Source organism: Rutidosis leptorrhynchoides, chromosome 3 (assembly GCF_046630445.1).
Source record: "Rutidosis leptorrhynchoides isolate AG116_Rl617_1_P2 chromosome 3, CSIRO_AGI_Rlap_v1, whole genome shotgun sequence".
NCBI classification, from domain to species: Eukaryota; Viridiplantae; Streptophyta; class Magnoliopsida; order Asterales; family Asteraceae; genus Rutidosis; species Rutidosis leptorrhynchoides.
The window spans coordinates 175,770,148-175,791,764 of NC_092335.1; the positions used below are offsets into that span (position 1 = coordinate 175,770,148).

Here is a 21,617-nt window from a genome sequence, read left to right on the forward strand (position 1 = left end):
GAAGCATTCATCAAGACGACTAGGTGAGTGTTAATATCCTATGTGCCTATGTATGTGTAGGATGGGTGCGGGTCGGGTGAAGTGATTCTCGGCTATAGAGCTCACTTCACATATAGGTGGACTTGATGGGCTTTTGTATGAGTCCAATTGGCACGGTTGTGCGTTTTGGTTGATCACCTTTGGCGTGATGCACGTTTTGTGTGCACGTTATCACACGTGGTTGTGATTTGGATGTTATAACCCCAATGGCGAAGGGTTGATATTGTTGTGATGTGGATGACCCCGATGTGGTGGATTTTATAATCCCGTGACCGTGGGTTTTGTTATTGAGAAGTGAATCTCGGGTAGTGCGGATTCATGATGACTCGGGTTGTGCGGTCATCTTATTGATGAGGTAATGAATTTCGGGTTGTGCGAATTCATTAAGGCTCGGGTGGTACGGCCAACCTCGGTTGTTGAATTGGTGGAGGAGTGAATTTCGGGTTGTGCGAATTCACTAAGGCTCGGGTTGTTCTGCCAATGTTCGTATGATTGAGGTTAAGGGGTTAACCTTGTAGTTTGGTTACCCATTTATGTACGCGTATTTACTTATATTGTTGTAACTAATCTTGCGGTTTGACTTGGTGGTACGTTAGGTATAACATTGCTTAGTTATGCTTGGATTGCGGTATGTGACTCGTATTTGTGTGTTAGCAATGCGCATTTCATTTTATGCATATATATGTATGTAGTATATTCTCACTCACTAAGCGTTAGCTTACCCTCTCGTTGTTTACATTTTTATAGATTGCATGGATGCGGTGGCTCGGGTAAGCGCGGAGACTAGTGGACTTGCGTAGTTGCTTTAGAAGACTTGCTTTTGAATTTGATTAGGATTGGGTAGCGTGTCCCCAATCCCATGCTCGGTCCATGTTTTGTATAAACTAATGGGTCGAAATAGTCACTTGTGGTATTTTGGGTCGATGTGGGCCCGGTGTCGTAAAACTCGGTTTTTATCGTGAAAAACTCTTAGTTTAAACTATTGTAATATATTGTGAAAGTGTTTTGGTTTAAAAGTGTCGGGAAGCGGGTTTTTCACCCGTGTGTAAAACGAAAAACTGATCAGAATGTTTTAGTACATCTGGACGCCGTCCCAGATGGCTGGACGCCGTCCCAGTCTTAAGAGCTGGACGCCGTCCAAGCTTTTGGACGCCGTCCAGATCAACTGTTCCAGAAATTTATTTTTTGTGGCACATTTTCGGAATGTTAACGGGTTTGGTTGTTACACCTCCGTATCTTTTGGTGATAATTGATTGATATGAATTGATTTTAATTAAAAGATTAATTTGAATCACAAGTCCATAATTTGTTCACAAGTCCAATAGTTGAATGTCCCATCTAATATATATATTGGTCATTATACTTGGAGTTAAGAAGATGAGAAAAAGAGAAACTCAATTTGTTTCTTAGTTTTTGACAGACAAAAACACAAAGCAATCTCAATTGCTTTGATTCCCTTTTTGCAAATTAAAAACCATACACGGAGTAATATATATTCAAAAGGAACAAGGAGTATTATTGGTTGTATTAATATAATTCGATTATATTAATACGTTACTTGAGTCTGGACTAGCATCCATTGACGGTTGTTTGAAGTGTAGTGTGGACTATCCTAAGAGACGGTCATATTTTTGATCGTAGGTTTCTCTCCTTCAATCAGTTTTTTCAAGAAAGGTATATCGTTACTCACTTTGTGAATTACATATTTTGACAATTATTAGTGGTGTAACTGGTTCTTTGTGATCGTTAATCATGTGCATGTTTTATTAAATTTAAATATATGAATATTTAATTTTGTAAATGGTTTATAAAATAATAATTGACTATTATTTTAACTATCCGCTGCGTTAATCTGATTTAAAAGTACACACGATTTTCCAACAAATAGAACTGATTACTATAAAACTAAATAGGAGATTATGTGTTTTAGAAACATTTTAGGTGACTAGAAAAAATTACGCCGTTGGTACCTGTGGTTTGTACTAACTTGCATCGCGACACCTAAACTATTTTAATTGCGTCATTGGTACCTAGAGTTTCAAGTTATAACGTTCTTGGTACCCATCCCTCACATGTGCCACACATGTGAGGGTATATTCGTCCAAACATAATATTAGCAAACCATTGAAATATTAGTGTTTCTTGGAACCACTACTGCGACTTTATCATCATAATATCCACACAGTACCAGTTGTTTCAGGTTGTAACGTCTTTCTTGGAACCACAACTGCGACAGGTTTATCATCATCAGGATTTATGAGAAGGAAAAGCTTATACTGATCCGTGAAAGTCTCCTACACAACAAGTAAAAAAGTAGCATAGTTAACCATTCTTATGGCTAAGAAAATAATCTGTGGGTAATGTGGTAAACTAACCAGCAACCTTTTTTCTCTCTTTTTGTAATTACGGAGTTTTTCTTTCTCATTATGCTAACATCATTAGTCGAGTTGACACTGGAAACCAGAAAAGTATATGAATATGCATCAGGTAATTAGATATAGGCAAAAGCTAATGGAAATTGGGTATGTGATGAGTCATTTCACTTAAAATGGAAAATAAACCATACCTTCCAGAAGGGAGGAAATCTCCAAGAGCAAATACCAACCCGAAAACAACAACTGCAACTCCTACTCCAATCTATGTCGATTCATTTAAAATTCTTAACCACTGAATATATTAAACAGAGCTCTACTCAAGGTATGAAAGATATACTCAATTATTAATAACGTAAATGAATTCAGTTACCTCATATACTCAATTAAGATATACTCAATTAATCAATTATCCACCCTGTAGCATAAAGATTCATAAAATATACTCAATTATTAATAACGTAAATGAATTCCATGTATTCAGTTACCTCATATGGCTCCTGACTAGTGATAAAGAAAGTGTCGAATCCAAAAACTAATGATTGACAGGCACCACCACTAGCCACCATCGACAGCCATAACCAGCAGCCACTTCTGGCAACCATCACCGCCAGCAACCAGTAAGGACAAACAGATCTGAAAAAAGGATGACTAAAACACGATTACATGAAAATGATTATCGAACATTGCGTCAAACACCGCTTCGTTTATTCATCGTTGTTAATTTCGTAAGTGTTTGATTTATTTGACTTTAATCTCCTATTGATTGTTGCTTTTTTCTTTACAATATTCAATTTTATTCGGTGTAAATTTTCAGGGTTGTTGTCTTTTAATATGTAGATTGTTTCATTTGGGACCAAACTTCATTTTGATAGAGGCACTTAAATTGACTAACATAACTTTAAATTATGTCTTGCACAATTTTCTTGATAGAATTTACTGGAGGGTATTTTTAGAAGAAGACATCAAACATGAGTGGATCTATCAAAAATTAGTTTGGATATATCACCACCCATCATGAATATGTCATTAAGTTGATGCGGCTGTACAATAGGTGTGAATTGAATTAGGGTTTATCCGAATAGTGTTTACATGAATAGGGATTAAATCGTACCCAACAATTAAATTTGAGTCGTATCTGAATTTAGAAGAAGACAATTTATGTTTAGACGAAAATACCCTCACATGTGTGGCACATGTGAGGGGTTAACCCCCATATACTAATGTCCGTTTAGTATGGGTACCAAGAACGTTATAACATGAAACTCTGGGTACCAACGACGCAAAAAAATAGTTTAGGTGTTGTGATGCAAGTTAGTACAAACCATAGGTACCAACGGCGTAATTTTTTCAGGTGACTATTTAAGAGTCACTCATTCGACCCGGTGCAAATTATTATAACATGGCGTCTTTAGCCATGGGCCAAATTGACTTGGTCAATTTGTTCCATATATCTGTGGTTTGCGCTCTCATAATTTTGTTTGCATTGCAACATTTCAACTTTTGGTTTATGGACCTTTTGGATGGTCATGATAACTGCTCTTCTTGGCTTAAGGTATGCAAAACAGATTGGTACTAAGATTTGGGATTGGCTTATATAGCAGAATAACATTTATGGGGTGTTTGGATACGCGTCTAATAACCGTAGTAAGATAATAAGATGTTTGAATGTTTGGAAAATCCTGATGTTTGCAAGACCTTAAATTGATAAAATGATCATAAACGACGACGTCTACACTTGTACTAGATAATACTGTAAACACAGTTTGTGAAGTGGAGATAAAAAAAAAAGTCCATGTTACAAGCAGGATAGAGAAGTAGGTTATTGAGATCATTAATCAGTCTTGTTGCAGATGGCATGAATTGTTCATCTGAATCTGACATAATCACATAATAATTAGAATCAATTTATTGTTATATTATTGTTTTTGTAGTCATTATCAATTAATAGACTATATTAAAAAACAGAGAAAATAGTGTATCCTGCCAAGTTCTGTTTCAACCCACAATAACATTGACCCTTCTTAGCTTGAAAACTTATGTGAAGGGCAACTTTAGTATTCAGTCGAATTAAATAGGCAACATCAGGTAGTCGAGTCTCTAATGGTAGTACACATCACTAAACCATGCATATAACATACATATACGCAAAGCATTTCATTTACTTGTCTTATTATTATACTATAATAATCAAATATTAAATATGGCTAATCTCATAAAAACTTCTGCAAAATCATGTCTACTAACGATCAACCACAAAATATAATTCTAACTACCGTTTGTACATTTAGCTACTAGTTACTTCACCTGTGACGAGATGGTTTACGGTCCATGTTCGGTGGTGCACCAGGGAGAACCGGGGTTCCAATACCATAAGCCACGTGTGGTGGTGGTGCACCAAGATTAACAGGTGTTCCTACTACTGGTTGACCGATTGTGGTCCCACCATACATGTTGACCCCGGTGGGTTGTTTGCTTGATTTACTAGGAGAATCGTTTGTTGGTGGTTGGGGAATTGCCACGTCAGCATTGTTAGCACTGGTGATGTCATGGATGCTCGAACGCCTCCTATCTTTGTTCATCGAATTTAAGCGAATGAAATACTTTTGTGCATGGCTTGCAACTTGAGTTGGTGTACGCGTCACCACATAATTTCTGGATATACTTCGCCAATCACCTTTTCCGTATTTCTCCAAACCAAGAAGAAATAATCTGCATTTTCCATATCGAATAAGAACAATATGTGTGTGCACGTATGCATATGCATAGAGACTAGGCCTCCTATATCTACAACCAATGTTACTATAATTAGAAATTACTGGGCGATACTCAGTTTTTGCAACTCAGGGAGTACTCAGTAAAACTTAGTCAAACATGGTTAAAACTCAGTCAAACTCGGGATACCTCGGAAAATCGGTCGAAACTAAGCGAAAACAAGAAATTATTTGGAAAATTGGTCAAAGTCAAACTTGGTCAATATCCGACTAACGCAATTATTTGTTCTAAATATCTTATCACATCTTGTTAGTTCTTCTAGACACAAACAGAACAGATTAACTTCACAAGAGCAACACAAAGGAATGGTGTTTCGGAACTCGGAATTACTCGGCGAATACTCGGTTTTGCAACTCGGAGAGTATTCAGTCAAACTTGGTCAAAACTCTTCCAAAACTTGGGATTTCTCGGAAAAAATGGTCAAAACTCGAGATTACTCGAAAATCATTCAAAATTTATCAAAATCGGTGAAAGTCAAACTTGGTCAACATTCGAGTACTCCTCGAGTTGCCGAGTAGCGATTTTTGCAACCTTGCTAAGGATCTAAAAGAACCAAAGTAATAACAGCCAAAAGGGCACCACCACACTCAAGATATACAAAACATAGATTAATAAAGACAGTCGAACAGCTAACCTGTGTTCATCCTCAGTCCACGCAATCCCTTTACGTCGTTCTTGATCTGCTTTCGAGCCCTTACCTCCATGACTAGATTCATTCGTACTTTGACCCGTTTTCTTACTGGTCCCACCTTCACCCGCGTGACTTTCTGAGTCATCTAAAGAACTATACAAAGGCAAAGGAACAACACCCGACTCAATTCGATCCAAATCCTCAAGTAACAACTCATAATGACGCTTAATTTCTTCAGCTGATTTCTCGCCTGGAACCTCGGCAGCAATTTTCTCCCATCGATCTTCAGCATCTTCATCAGGGTATGTAACTAACGCATTTTCAAAAGCAATATCCTGTTCTCTAGTCCATACAGAATCTTTATCCGTTTCATCAGCCATTGTTTATAATTCCCTAAATCTAGTTTGAGTATATTTGTCTGAAAAAATCTAAAATTCAAGATCAAGATTTATTCATCCTACTAAACTTTTATCACATTTCTACTCATCATCATTAAATTCTCAGTAAATCTAAACACTTCAAATCAGTTGGCCAAAATTTGAAAATATTTATGACAATATTTCATTAAACCAAAGCCGATATTATATAAAAAAAATAAAAATAAAGAATTACAACAACAAGATGGTATTTTGAGCTGTATAGTGGAGCCATTTAACTAACTAATATATTACTATAATCAAAATTCTCTAGGTTTGCATAGATAAGTTTACAATCCAAGAAATTAACTTCCAGTATTCTAAAATAAATAAATAAATTACTATCATCATCATATTATATAAATATTTTAAAAAGAAAAAAATTAACAAGCTTATATGAATGAATAAAATACAGTACAACACTTGTATAATGAATAAATGAAGTTACGTAAATGAAACTAAGAAAGAAAGAAGGAAAAAAATTACCACTTGAATAAAAATTGATAGGTGATGATGATCATAAGCAGAAAGCTGAATTGAGCTGCAAACCCTAGTTATATTAGAATTACTGTAAAACCCTAATTTTTTATTGAAAGTTTATGAACAGAAATTAGAAAAGGGGAAGTGAGGCGGTGGAAGAGTTGAGTATAAACTTAAAAAAACTTGTGAATTGTGAAAATTGCAGTAAAAAGGAGAAATTGATGACGACAAATTGACCCGTCATGAATTCAAGTTGGAATGTGTACAGTAAATAATTATTTATATGGAATCTATTTGCTATATACTCTCATACTTTATCGCTCGAGGTTGTTAGGTTGTTGGTGTAATTTAACAAAAATTATTATAAGCTTAACTACGGAGTATATGGTAAATTTATAAATTATAAATTTTGATGAATTAAGTGTAAAGTATAATTATCTTTTAATACTGCTTTGTCTTATTTAAATTCATTCAATATATTTATCATAATAAATTCAATTATAAATAATAAAAAGTTATACGGAGTATATGATAAGTTTAAATGTAACTTCGAGGGATACAACTAAATTCAAAACCCTAAACCCAACCGTAGACAGTCAAGTGAAATCCAATCCACGAAATAATTTAATCTATGGACAGCAACAACTCATGAATTAAGAATTCTCACAACAACAAGGTCTACTCCACATGAATTAGGCATAAATCCTAAACTCTAAACCGTTCGTATTAAAAATTCAATCTAAACCCTAATTTACAAACCCTAAACCATAATTTCTAAACATTAAACCCTAATTTTTAACCCCTAATTTCTAAACTCTAATTACTAAACCCTAATTTTTAAACCCTAAAAAAAACTCAAAAGCATAATATTACACATGATGCATGTTTTCATTTTTCTCTTCGACCATTTTTCCGCCAAAATAATAACATTCATCACACTTTTTTAAATGTTCATATTTTCATGTGATTTTGATATCTGAAAAAAAAATTCGAAAAAAAGGAAAAAAATTTACTTCCCTCATTTCCCCCTAAAAAAATGCTTCCCTATATATATATATATATATATATATATATATATATATATATATATATATATATATATATATATATATATATATATAGGGGCAGGATCAATGGGGAAGTAACCAATCGGGGGGAAGCGGGGGAGCAAAAAAAAAATTTCATTTTTTTTTGGAATTTTTTTTTTCGGCATCAAGATCACACGAAAATATGAACATTTAGAAGAGACACTTCGTGATGAATGTTATTATTTAGGCGGGAAAACGATCGACAAAAATAACATTCAAGATAATATTGTTCGTGAAGAATATGAACGTTTTTTTTTCATGTTTTGTGAAGTAAAATTTAGCCCGATTTAGAGTTTAGGGTTTAGGGTTTAGGGTTTAGGGTTTAGGGTTTGGTGTTTTGGGTTTATGGAATAAACCCAAAACACCAAACCCTAAACCCTAAACCCTAAACTCTAAACCGTTCGTGTTAAAAACTCAATCTAAATCCTAAATCTAAACCCTAAATCTAAACCCTAAACTCTAAATTTCTAAACCCTAATATCTAAACCCTATAAACCCTAATATCTGAACCCTAATATCTAAACCCCAATAGCTAAAACCTCAATATACGCTCGAAAAACACGATAATTATTATATATTACTTCTTCGAGCGTTTTTTCGGCAAAATAAAAACATTTATCACAAAGTGTCTCTACCAAATGTTCATATTTTCATCTCATCTATAATGTTCGTGAACAAAGTTTTTTCAAAAAACGAAAAAAAAAAGTTTTTGCTTCCCCCCGCTTCCCCCCGATTGGTTACTTCCCTCTTGATCCTACCACTATATATATATATATATATATATATATATATATATATATATATATATATATATATATATATATATATATGGGCAGGATCAATGGGGAAATAACCAATCGGGGGGAAGCAAAAAAAAATTTCATTTTTTTTGGAATTTTTTTCAGGCATCAAGATCACACGAAAATATGAACATTTAGAAAAGACACTTCGTGATGAATGTTATTATTTAGGCGGGAAAACATGAAATGACCCGTTTATATACATTATAAACGATTCACAATAGTTGATTACATCGCGAGGTATTTGACCTCTATATGATACATTTTACAAACATTGTATTCGTTTTTAAAAGACAAACTTTCTTTACAACGAAAGTTAACGGCATGCATACCATTTCATAATACATTCAACTATAATTGTCTTAATAATAAACTTGATGAACTCAACGACTCGAATGCAACGTCTTTCGAAATATGTCATGAATGACTCCAAGTAATATCCTTAAAATGAGCTAATGCACAGCGGAAGATTTCTTTAATACCTGAGAATAAACATGCTTTAAAGTGTCAACCAAAAGGTCGGTGAGTTCATTAGTTTATCGTAATCAATCATTTCCATAATTTTAATAGACCACAAGATTTCATATTTCAATTTCTCATAAACTTAATCTCATATCAGGCATTTCGCAAACTGCATAGAGATTAAAATTCATTCATATTATGAACACCTGGTAACCGACCTTAACAAGATGCATATAGAATATCCTCATCATTCCGGGACTCCCTTCGGACATGATAAATTCGAAGTACTAAAGCATCCGGTACTTTGGATGGGGCTTGTTGGGCCCGATAGATCTATCTTTAGGATTCGCGTCAATTAGGGTATCTGTTCCCTAATTCTTAGATTACCAGACTAAAAGGGGCATATTCGGTTTAATAATCCACCATAGAATGTAGTTTTAAGTACTTGTATCTATTTCGTCAAACCTTTATAAAGCAGCGCATGTATTCTCAGTCCCAAAAATATATATTGCAAAAGCATTTAAAAAGGGAGCAAATGAAACTCACGATACTGTATTTTGTAGTAAAAATACATATGTTTTCATTGAACAAGTGTAGGGTTGGCCTCGGATTCACGAACCTATATTAATTATGTATATTTATATGTTGGTCAATATCTGTCCAACAATTTAGGTTAAACCGTAGTGTATCACAATCCTAATGCTCGAGACTAAATATGCAAAAGTGAACAAAAGTCAATTTGACCCAAAATGGCTTCAAAAATCTATACATGATTATTATATATCTTAAATATAGTCGTTTTATATATTTAAATATTTTTAACAGATTTTAAATAATATAATTCATTTATTAATAAATAAAATTTTATATTAAAATTTATATAATAAAAATATGTTTTATATATCTTAAGTAATAAACTTTATAAAATTCATTTAATATCATAAAAATATAATGCTAGGTATTATTAATGTAATTATATTATATGTAGTAAAATATCTTTGTATTACATATTTATTTGATAAAATAATATTGATAATAATAATAAATAAAATTTATATTATTTTGTAATAATAATAATTATTATTATTCTACTAATAAAAATAACAATACTTATATTTACTAAAAATGATGTTAATTATGATAAAATGATAATTTATAATAACAATTATATTTCTATTAAAAATAATAATTTTAGTAAAAATGATAAGTTTAATATTAATAATATTTTTAATAATAATAATAATGATAAAAATAGTAAGAACGATAATTTTATCTAAATTAATATCTTACAATATTTTAATTTCATCATGATACTCATACTCATTATTTCCTAATCGATTTGTTAATAGCTTTTAATCGTCTTTTATATCGTGTTCATAATAATGATAATAATAGTAATCATAATAATTAGGTGTTACTAATATTAGTTTTAATTATAATAATACTAATAATAATAAATATTATGATAATATTAATGATATTACTAATAACTATTTTAATGATAATAATAATAATAATACTAATTATAATTTTAACGATAATAACAATAGTAATAATAATAAAAATAACAATTTTTAATGATAATACCTTTTATTGATAATGATAATAATAATAATAATAATAATAATAATAATAATAATAATAATAATAATAATAATAATAATAATAATAATAATAATAATAATAATAATAATAATAATAATAATTAGATAAAAAAAATTATAACGACGATAATAATAATTATTTTTAATAATAATACAAAAATTCAATTGACTATAACTTCTAATCCGTTCATCGAAAACATTCGATATCTAAATGAAAAGTTCTTAATTTTTCGCTAGCTTTCCAACGACATGCATATCTTATACCTTATCTCAATCGCATATGTAACTAGTTCATAATCTATCGTCAGCTATTTAACGACAATATTAAATGTACAAGCATGCATAATCCTATATACTCTAGCACTAGTCAGGGATACACTAATAATAAATAAAAGTTAAGTTATGATTGCTCACGTATCAATATTGAGATTCAATATTGCAGGAAAGTACGTAGACGCAACGGAGACGATAATGAAATGTCCCGTTCTTATTGATTAAAAACGTTCCATATTAATTGATTTCGTTGCGAGGTTTTGACCTCTATATGAGACGTTTTTCAAAGACTGCATTCATTTTAAAATAAACCATAACCTTTATTTCATCAATAAAGGTTTAAAAAGCTTTACGTAGATTATCAAATAATGATAATCTAAAATATCCTGTTTACACACGACCATTGCATAATGGTTTACAATACAAATATGTTACAACAAAATAAGTTTCTTAAATGCAGTTTTTACACAATATCATACAAGCATGGACTCCAAATCTCGTCCTTATTTAAGTATGCAACAGCGGAAGCTCTTAATAATCACCTGAGAATAAACATGCTTAAAACGTCAACAAAAATGTTGGTGAGTTATAGGTTTAACCTATATATATCAAATCATAATAATAGACCACAAGATTTCATATTTCAATACACATCCCATACATAGAGATAAAAGTCATTCATATGGTGAACACCTGGTAACCGACATTAACAAGATGCATATATAAGAATATCCCCATCATTCCGGGACACCCTTCGGATATGATATAAATTTCGAAGTACTAAAGCATCTGGTACTTTGGATGGGGTTTGTTAGGCCCAATAGATCTATCTTTAGGATTCGCGTCAATTAGGGTGTCTGTTCCCTAATTCTTAGATTACCAGACTTAATAAAAAGGGGCATATTCGATTTCGATAATTCAACCATAGAATGTAGTTTCACGTACTTGTGTCTATTTTGTAAATCATTTATAAAACCTGCATGTATTCTCATCCCAAAAATATTAGATTTTAAAAGTGGGACTATAACTCACTTTCACAGATTTTTACTTCGTCGGGAAGTAAGACTTGGCCACTGGTTGATTCACGAACCTATAACAATATATACATATATATCAAAGTATGTTCAAAATATATTTACAACACTTTTAATATATTTTGATGTTTTAAGTTTATTAAGTCAGCTGTCCTCGTTAGTAACCTACAACTAGTTGTCCACAGTTAGATGTACAGAAATAAATCGATAAATATTATCTTGAATCAATCCATGACCCAGTGTATACGTATCTCAGTATTGATCACAACTCAAACTATATATATTTTGGAATCAACCTCAACCCTGTATAGCTAACTCCAACATTCACATATAGAGTGTCTATGGTTGTTCCGAAATATATATAGATGTGTCGACATGATAGGTTGAAACATTGTATACGTGTCTATGGTATCTCAAGATTACATAATATACAATACAAGTTGATTAAGTTATGGTTGGAATAGATTTGTTACCAATTTTCACGTAGCTAAAATGAGAAAAATTATCCAATCTTGTTTTACCCATAACTTCTTCATTTTAAATCAGTTTTGAGTGAATCAAATTGCTATGGTTTCATATTGAACTCTATTTTATGAATCTAAACAGAAAAAGTATAGGTTTATAGTCGGAAAAATAAGTTACAAGTCGTTTTTGTAAAGGTAGTCATTTCAGTCGAAAGAACGACGTCTAGATGACCATTTTAGAAAATATACTTCCACTTTGAGTTTAACCATAATTTTTGGATATAGTTCCATGTTCATAATAAAAATCATTTTCTCAGAATGACAACTTTTAAATCAAAGTTTATCATAGTTTTTAATTAACTAACCCAAAACAGCCCGCGGTGTTACTACGACGGCGTAAATCCGATTTTACGGTGTTTTTCGTGTTTCCAGGTTTTAAATCATTAAGTTAGCATATCATATAGATATAGAACATGTGTTTAGTTGATTTTAAAAGTCAAGTTAGAAGGATTAACTTTTGTTTGCGAACAAGTTTAGAATTAACTAAACTATGTTCTAGTGATTACAAGTTTAAACCTTCGAATAAGATAGCTTTATATGTATGAATCGAATGATGTTATGAACATCATTAATACCTTAAGTTCCTTGGATAAACCTACTGGAAAATATAAAAATGGATCTAGCTTCAACGGATCCTTGGATGGCTCGAAGTTCTTGAAGCAGAATCATGACACGAAAACAAGTTCAAGTAAGATCATCACTCGAAATAAGATTGTTATAGTTATAGAAATTGAACCAAAGTTTGAATATGATTATTACCTTGTATTAGAATGATAACCTACTGTAAGAAACAAAGATTTCTTGAGGTTGGATGATCACCTTACAAGATTGGAAGTGAGCTAGCAAACTTGAAAGTATTCTTGATTTTATGTAACAAGAACTTGTAGAATTTATGAAGAACACTTAGAACTTGAAGATAGAACTTAAGAGAGATCAATTAGATGAAGAAAATTGAAGAATGAAAGTGTTTGTAGGTGTTTTTGGTCGTTGGTGTATGGATTAGATATAAAGGATATGTAATTTTGTTTTCATGTAAATAAGTCATGAATGATTACTCATATTTTTGTAATTTTATGAGATATTTCATACTAGTTGCCAAATGATGGTTCCCACATGTGTTAGGTGACTCACATGGGCTGCTAATAGCTGATCATTGGAGTGTATATACCAATAGTACATACATCTAAAAGATGTGTATTGTACGAGTACGAATACGGGTGCATACGAGTAGAATTGTTTATGAAACTGAACGAGGATGTAATTGAAAGAATTTTTGTTAAGTAGAAGTATTTTGATAAGTGTATTGAAGTCTTTCAAAAGTGTATAAATACATATTAAAACACTACATGTATATACATTTTAACTGAGTCGTTAAGTCATCGTTAGTCGTTACATGTAAGTGTTGTTTTGAAACCTTTAGGTTAACGATCTTGTTAAATGTTGTTAACCCAATGTTTATAATATCAAATGAGATTTTAAATTATTATATTATCATGATATTATCATGTATGAATATCTCTTAATATGATATATATACATTAAATGTCTTTACAATGATAATCGTTACATATATGTCTCGTTTAAAAATCATTAAGTTAGTAGTCTTGTTTTTACATATGTAGTTCATTGTTAATATACTTAATGATATGTTTACTTATCATAGTATCATGTTAACTATATATATATATCCATATATATGTCATCATATAGTTTTTACAAGTTTTAACGTTCGTGAATCACCGGTCAACTTGTGTGGTCAATTGTCTATATGAAACATATTTCAATTAATCAAGTCTTAACAAGTTTGATTGCTTAACATGTTGGAAACATTTAATCATGTAAATATCAATCTCAATTAATATATATAAACATGGAAAAGTTCGCGTCACTACAGATAAACACTCAGTTGACCTCACGAGCTATACCCCTTATCCATACCCATAACCTCCAAAGCTATAACCCATAATTTCCTTAGCTCTATCCCGCTCATAAAAACCCGTTTTGAAATAGCTCACTCATTACCTCGTCGTAGTATTTTATGTATAATACTAATAATAATAAGATTTTATAACAATAATAATAATAATAATAATAATAATAATAATAATAATAATAATAATAATAAATTTAATATAAATAATACGGAGTATGATATATATGTGTGTGCAGAGGTGAATTCGATCGAGTTTTATAGACCCGTTTGGTGGACCTTAGCTTCGCGATTGCGAAGAGACAAAGGCCAAAAGCTTCGCGATTGCGGAGGTACTGTTTCCACACTTCAATCATTTGAGGCTGCCGACGGTTTATATATATATTTAATATATAATATAATTAATTTATATATTTAATTATATATTATATTATATTTACGTGCATAGTTAACCTGTAATTTTAGTTCCAAAGATTCGTACGTTGTCACATGACTATAGTCTCGGTTTCGGTTTCTCGAACGCATTCTCGTACGCTTAGAAAACTAATATATTATGTTTCGTGTAGTGTACCTTTATACATAACAAGACTCAAATCAATGAAAAACAATCCCACTCAAAGTGTAACTTATTCATTTGAGTGTTTTGGTCATTTGCTTCTTTAAATCGTCATCCTAATATATATACATATATATAAAATAGTATTTTTTAAATCAAAACGTTTATATGTTAGAGTTAATATTATATTTAATCATTCTGTAAAATATATATATATATATATATATATATATATATATATATATATATATATTTACATACATATTCATTTAAAACTATTAATTTATATATCTATTTTAAAAAATATTTAGTTTTTCAAATGCTAATTATATTTCAAAATATAATTTAAATCGTTTACGTAATAGAAAATATTATATCCTATATCATTTTAATTTTAAAACGTAAATAGATATAGTTCATTTATGTACTAGTGTGTAAATATCAATCGTATCACTAAGCGAGTGTTACTATCGTGTACTTAACTAATTTTGAAAACATATATATTTAATGAAGACGGTCTAATTACACGTTGCAAGTTATTTATATATTCAACAACTAATATTCTAATTCACGTTATTTAAACAGGGATATTTTAATAATCAAGTTTCATTATATCGAAAAACGTTTCCGTACACTGGTAACTAAATCATTATTATTAAATTTAGTCTTCTGATAATGCTAAAAACAAACATATATTTCATAGCATTATCCCTCAAGAAAGACAAGCTTTTAGTTGCAATTGTTCTATTTACAAGTGATATTCGTTTAAATAATAAAAGGTGAAGACAAAAGACAGATTCGACGAATTTAAGACGCAAACGACCAAAAAGCTCAAAAGTACAAAGTACAATCAAAGTGATTCAATTTATTGATGAGAAACGTCTCAAAATTACAAAAGTACAAGCCATAAAACGCAAAGTACAAGATATTAAATTATACGCAAGGACGTTCGAAAATCCCGAACCGGGACATGAACCAACTTTCAACGCGCGACGCAACGGACTAAAAATTACAAGTCAACTATGCACATGAATATAATATAATATATAATTAATTCTTAAAATTATATATATATTATATTATATATTAAAATCGTCGACAAACAAGAAAACAAAGCTTCCTGAGCTGTAAAAGAAGGCCATGCGATCGCATGGCCAGGAAGACCAATTTCCATGCGATCGCATGGCAAGAAGTTGGTGGCCACACCTATAAATTTCGCAGTTTTCAGCCGATTTATGTACACATATTTTAAATCTCTCTCTCACAGATATATATATATATATATATATATATATATATATATATATATATATATATATATATATATATATATATATATATATATATATATATATATATATATATATATATATATATATATATATTAAATTTTTAATTTTAATTTTAATTTAAGATTAATAATAATAATAATAAGGGTATGTTAGCGAATGTTGTAAGTGTGTAAGTCGAAATTCTGTCCGTGTAACGCTACGCTATTATTAATCATTGTAAGTTATGTTCAACCTTTTTAAATTAATGTCTCGTAGCTAAGTTATTATTATGCTTATTTAAATTGAAGTAATCGTGATGTTGGGCTAAAATATTAAAGACGGGGTAATTGGACTTTGTACATTAATTGGGGTTTGGATAAAAGAACGACACTTGTGAAAATTATACTATGGGCTATTAATGGGCTTTATATTAACTAAATGATACCTCGTTAATTTAATATATAGACTTATAATTTGACGTATTTATATATAACCACATACGCTTGACTGGGTACGGTGGGCAGGATATCTATAAATACCAATAATTATTCATTTGACCGGACACGGGGATGGATTAATAATCAATAGACTCGTTGAAACAGGGGTGGTTTACATTCAAGGGTAATTGGTGTAATTGTTAACAAAGTAGTAAAACCTTGGACTACACGCAGTCGATAACCTGGTGTATTCATTAAACAAAGTATTAAGACCTTGTTACAGTTCGAATCCCCAATTAGTTGGAATATTTGACTTCTGGTATAAGGATAATTTGACGAAGACTCTCGCACTTTATATTTATGACTGATGGACTATTATGGACAAAATCGTATGGACATATCAAACATTCCAGGACAAAGGACAATTAACCCATGGTAATAAATTAAAATCAACACGTCAAACATCATGATTACGGAAGTTTAAATAAGCATAATTCTTTTATTTCATATTTTATCGCACTTTTATTTACTGTCATTTTATTTATCACACTTTTAATTATCGCACATTTTAATTATCGCAACTTTTATTTACTGTCAATTTATTTATCGCACTTTTATTTATCGCAATTTCATTTATCGTTATTTACTTTACGCTTTAAATTAAGTTTTATTTTTAATATTTTACATTAGGTTTTAACTGCGACTAAAGTTTTAAAATCGACAAACCGGTCATTAAACGGTAAAAAAACCCCCTTTTATAATAATAATACTACTTATATATATTTATATATTTACAAATATAGTTTTAAAAATATAGCGTTAAACTTGGCTAGCTCCCTGTGGAACGAACCGGACTTACTAAAAACTACACTACTGTACGATTAGGTACACTGCCTATAAAGTGTTGTAGCAAGGTTTATGTATATCCACTTTATAAATAAATAAATAACTTGTGTAAAAATTTATCGTATTTAATAGTATTTCGTAACAAAAATATAACTATTTCGTATACACCTCTACGCACATCAAGTATTTTTGGCGCCGCTGCCGGGGATAAACAACGCCGAAAGCGAAACGCTATAAAAAAAGATTTTTATTAAGTTTTAATTTCTTTTTGTAAAAATACGTTTTAAATATTAAAAATACAAAAATATAAAAAGAAAAACGAAATATATATATTTTTAAAAGTTTGTTTAAAATATAAAGTTTTTCTATTTCTATTTTAGTTTTTAAAAATTAAGTTTTTATTCATTTTATATAAATAAATTAAAAACAGAAAAAAAAATATAATTAAAATTGTATTTGGGCTACACTGTAGCAGCCCAATTTGTGACCTGAATATCTGGGCCATGCGATCGCATGGACTCGTAGGCTAAAACTCATGCGATCGCATGAGATAAGCTGCCACCCTGGTCTGAACCTGGTACTGCATTAATTACGGGTATTATTAATTATTATTATTATTAAACCCTAATTAGGGTTTATATTTTATATTAATTAGTTTTAGTTTATTTATTTTTTGTATTTTTAAGTTTAATTAGTTTTATTAATTATATAAATTAATACTTTTATAAAATAAATAATATAAAAATAATACTTTTATAAAAAATTATATTTTTATAACTTTAAGCTTATTTTTATTTTTGTATCTTTTTAATCGTTTTTTCGTAATAATTGTATTTTTTCGCTCGTAATTAGTTTTAAGTCTAGTATTTGCCGTAGTTATTTTTATTTCTAGATTTTTAGGCTTTGCCGTAAAATCCTTAAGTGCTTTTTCTTTAGACTAAGATTTAGGTGCTTTAGAATTTTGCGACGCCGTTTTTAGTTTTAGTACCTTTTTAAGTTATTGCATTTTTAGATATAGAATTCCTTTTAAGCTTTAATACCTTTAGACGTAAGTTTTAATTTTTAGTTTTTAGACTTTTAAGTTTCGACGCGCTACGTTCTTTTTATTTTTCGACCTTTTATTTTTCGACGTTTTTCGACGCACTCTTTTTCTTTCTTATTTCTCGACGCTCTAGTTTTAGGACATAGAATTTTCTATTTCTTCTCTAAAATTTCTTTAAACTTTAACGAAAAATTATTTTAAGCGGTTAAATTGATAGACATCCAAAATTTTTTGGTTCGTAGTAATAGTTGGATTTGTTAGTGGCGAGTTGTGGGCTTCCGATTTAAAGGGTCCTGGCTACCTGCTGCATCTATTGGCTATTCGAAACGTGGGCAAAATCAGAAAAGTCTATTAAATTGATAACTTATATAATTTTTATTTTTATAACTAATAGGATATTCAGTGAATGCACCGAGCAAAACGTTCACCACCTTTTATACGTTCACCACCTGTAACTCGATCAAGACATCTAGCCAAGTACTCCAATTCAGAGATTTTTCTTTAGAATCGTCATCTAGTCGACCAAGTACTCCAATTCAAATTTCCGATAATCCATTTTTTGAACCCAACCTCACAATTGAGAATCCGGAGGATATTCAGGGACAATTCAGAGATCCTGAACCGCTAATCATTCCTCCTGAACCACAAATTATTCAAACGGAGATTGTTGAGGAACAAACCATTAAATCAGAATCCTCTAGTGATTCAGATTCAACAAATTCAATCATGGAAAATCTGGAACCTCTAAGTATGGAAGACCGAATGAGAGCTAAACGCACTGGCCAATGTCACGCAATTACTCAACCAGACATTAATGCGCCAGATTATAAAATCAAAGGACAAATCCTACACATGGTAACTAATCAATGCCAATTTAGTGGTGCGCCGAAGGAAGATCCAAACGAACATCTTCGAACTTTTAATAGGATCTGTACTCTATTTAAAATCCGAGAAGTGGAGGATGAACAGATTTATCTCATGTTATTTCCCTGGACTTTAAAGGGAGAAGCCAAAGATTGGTTAGAATCGTTACCTGAAGGGGCGATTGATACATGGGACGTTTTAGTTGAAAATTTTCTTAAACAATTCTTTCTGGCATCTAAAGCCGTGAGACTTCAAGGAGAAATAGTTACGTTCACACAAAAGCCAAATGAAACTTTATATGAGACATGGACAAGATTTGGAAAGCTATTAACAGGATGTCCGCAATATGGTTTAGACACTTATCAAATAGTACAAATATTCTACCAAGGATGCGACATCACTACACGGAAAGATATTGATATAGCAGCTGGTGGTTCCATTATGAAGAAAACCGCAACTGAAGCTTACAAAATTATTGATAACACTGCTTCCCACTCACATGAGTGGCACCAAGAAAAAGATATCGTTAGATCATCTAAAGCAGCTAGAGCCGATTCTAGCCATGACTTTAATTCCATTTCTGCAAAGATAGATTCTGTCGAGAGACGAATGGAAAAGATGACTAAAGATATTCACTCAATACGAATTAGTTGTGAGCAGTGTGGATGACCACATTTGACAAAAGATTGTCTCAGTATTGAACAAACAATGGAACAAATAGAGAATGTTTCATACATGAACCAAAGGCCTAGAAATAATTATCAGAATAATTATCAACCGCCAAGACCAATCTACAATCAAAACCAGAATTATAACCAAAATGTTCCATACAACAACCAACAAGATCCTAGCAATCAACAAGTATCTAACAATACTTACAATCAGCAAAGACCTATTTTTCAAAACAAACCACCACAAACCGATGATAAAAAGCCAAATTTAGAAGATATGATGTCAAAGCTAGTTGAATCTCAAACTCAATTTTTCACATCTCAGAAATAAATGAATGAACAAAATGCTCAAGCATTTAGAAATCAACAAGCTTCTATTCAAAATTTGGAACAAGAAGTAAGCAACCTAGCAAGGTTGATAGGTGAAAGAAAACCGGGGAGTCTACCTAGTGATACAAATGCTAACCTCCGGAATGAAACAGCTAAAGCCATTACCACGAGAAGTGGTATTACACTTAAACCACCTGAAATGCCTGAAATTTCTGATGACGCTATTCCTACTACACAGGAACCACAACCTGATCAAGATAAGGAAACAGAACCGGTAGTTGAAAAAGTTAATGAAGATAACACAGTTAAGGCTAAACCTTATGTTAAACCATACCAACCACCACTTCCTTACCCGAGTAAAATGAGAAAAGAAAGACTTGAAGCCGAGCAATCTAAATTCTTGGATATGTTTAAACAAATAAATGTAAATCTTCCTTTCATTGATGTGATATCAGGAATGCCAAGATATGCTAAATTCTTGAAAGATCTAATCACAAATAGAAAGAAAATAGAAGAACTCTCGGCTGTTACTATGAATGCAAATTGTTCTGCAGTGTTGTTGAATAAGATACCAGAAAAATTATCTGATCCAGGAAGTTTCACAATTCCATATTTTCTGGGTAGTCTTAGTTCAATAGAAGCATTAGCAGTCTTAGGTGCTAGTATAAATTTAATGTCGTATTCATTATACGCTAAACTAGACCTTGGAGAATTAAAACCAACACGAATAAGCATACAACTAGCCGATCGATCAGTAAAATATCCTAGAGGGATAATGGAGAACATGCTAGTTAAAGTTGGTACTTTAGTATTTTCAGTAGATTTTGTTATTCTGGACATGGAAGAAGATTCTCGAGTTCCTCTCATATTAGGAAGACCATTCTTAAACACGGCTAAAGCAATAATAGACGTGTTTGGTAAGAAACTAACCCTAAGTATAGAGGACGAGAGTGTTACCTTTTCTGTTGATAGAGCCATGCAACAACCGCAATCTGCAGATGATACATGTTATTATATTCAAACTATAGATTCATATGCAGAATTGTTAGAAGAATTTCCAGAGTTACAAGGAACAGGAGAATGTTCTTTAGGAGAAGGAACTGAACCAATTGATGAAGCTAAAATGTTAGCCGCACTCATGGCTAATAGATATGAACCAACAACAGAAGAAA

General features: G+C 31.2%; 1 protein-coding gene and 1 long non-coding RNA gene across 2 annotated transcripts; both read right to left on the reverse strand.

Annotated features, from left to right (window-relative positions):
* Window positions 1–2,450: 2,450 nt before the first annotated feature.
* On the reverse strand, window positions 2,451–3,100 carry LOC139897033 (uncharacterized). Its single transcript, XR_011776425.1, has 3 exons — window positions 2,785–3,100; window positions 2,606–2,706; window positions 2,451–2,492 (listed from the first exon to the last, which is right to left on the reverse strand). It is a non-coding gene; the product is annotated as an uncharacterized lncRNA (long non-coding RNA).
* A 1,394-nt stretch (window positions 3,101–4,494) lies between these two features.
* Window positions 4,495–6,290, reverse strand: LOC139897034 (transcription factor SRM1). Its single transcript, XM_071879673.1, has 2 exons — window positions 5,821–6,290; window positions 4,495–5,123 (listed from the first exon to the last, which is right to left on the reverse strand). The coding sequence occupies exons 1-2, from the start codon at window positions 6,195–6,197 to the stop codon at window positions 4,715–4,717; spliced, it is 786 nt and encodes a 261-aa protein (XP_071735774.1). The 5' UTR covers window positions 6,198–6,290; the 3' UTR covers window positions 4,495–4,714.
* Between the last annotated feature and the right edge of the window lie 15,327 nt (window positions 6,291–21,617).

Bases quoted from the DNA above. Each gene is read 5' to 3' on its own strand.
- LOC139897034 (XM_071879673.1), bottom strand. From the start codon at position 6,197: ATGGCTGATGAAACGGATAAAGATTCTGTATGGACTAGAGAACAGGAT. The intron at 5,124-5,820 runs GTTAGCTGTTCG...TGGAAAATGCAG, and splicing joins TGGACTGAGGATGAACACAG to ATTATTTCTTCTTGGTTTGG.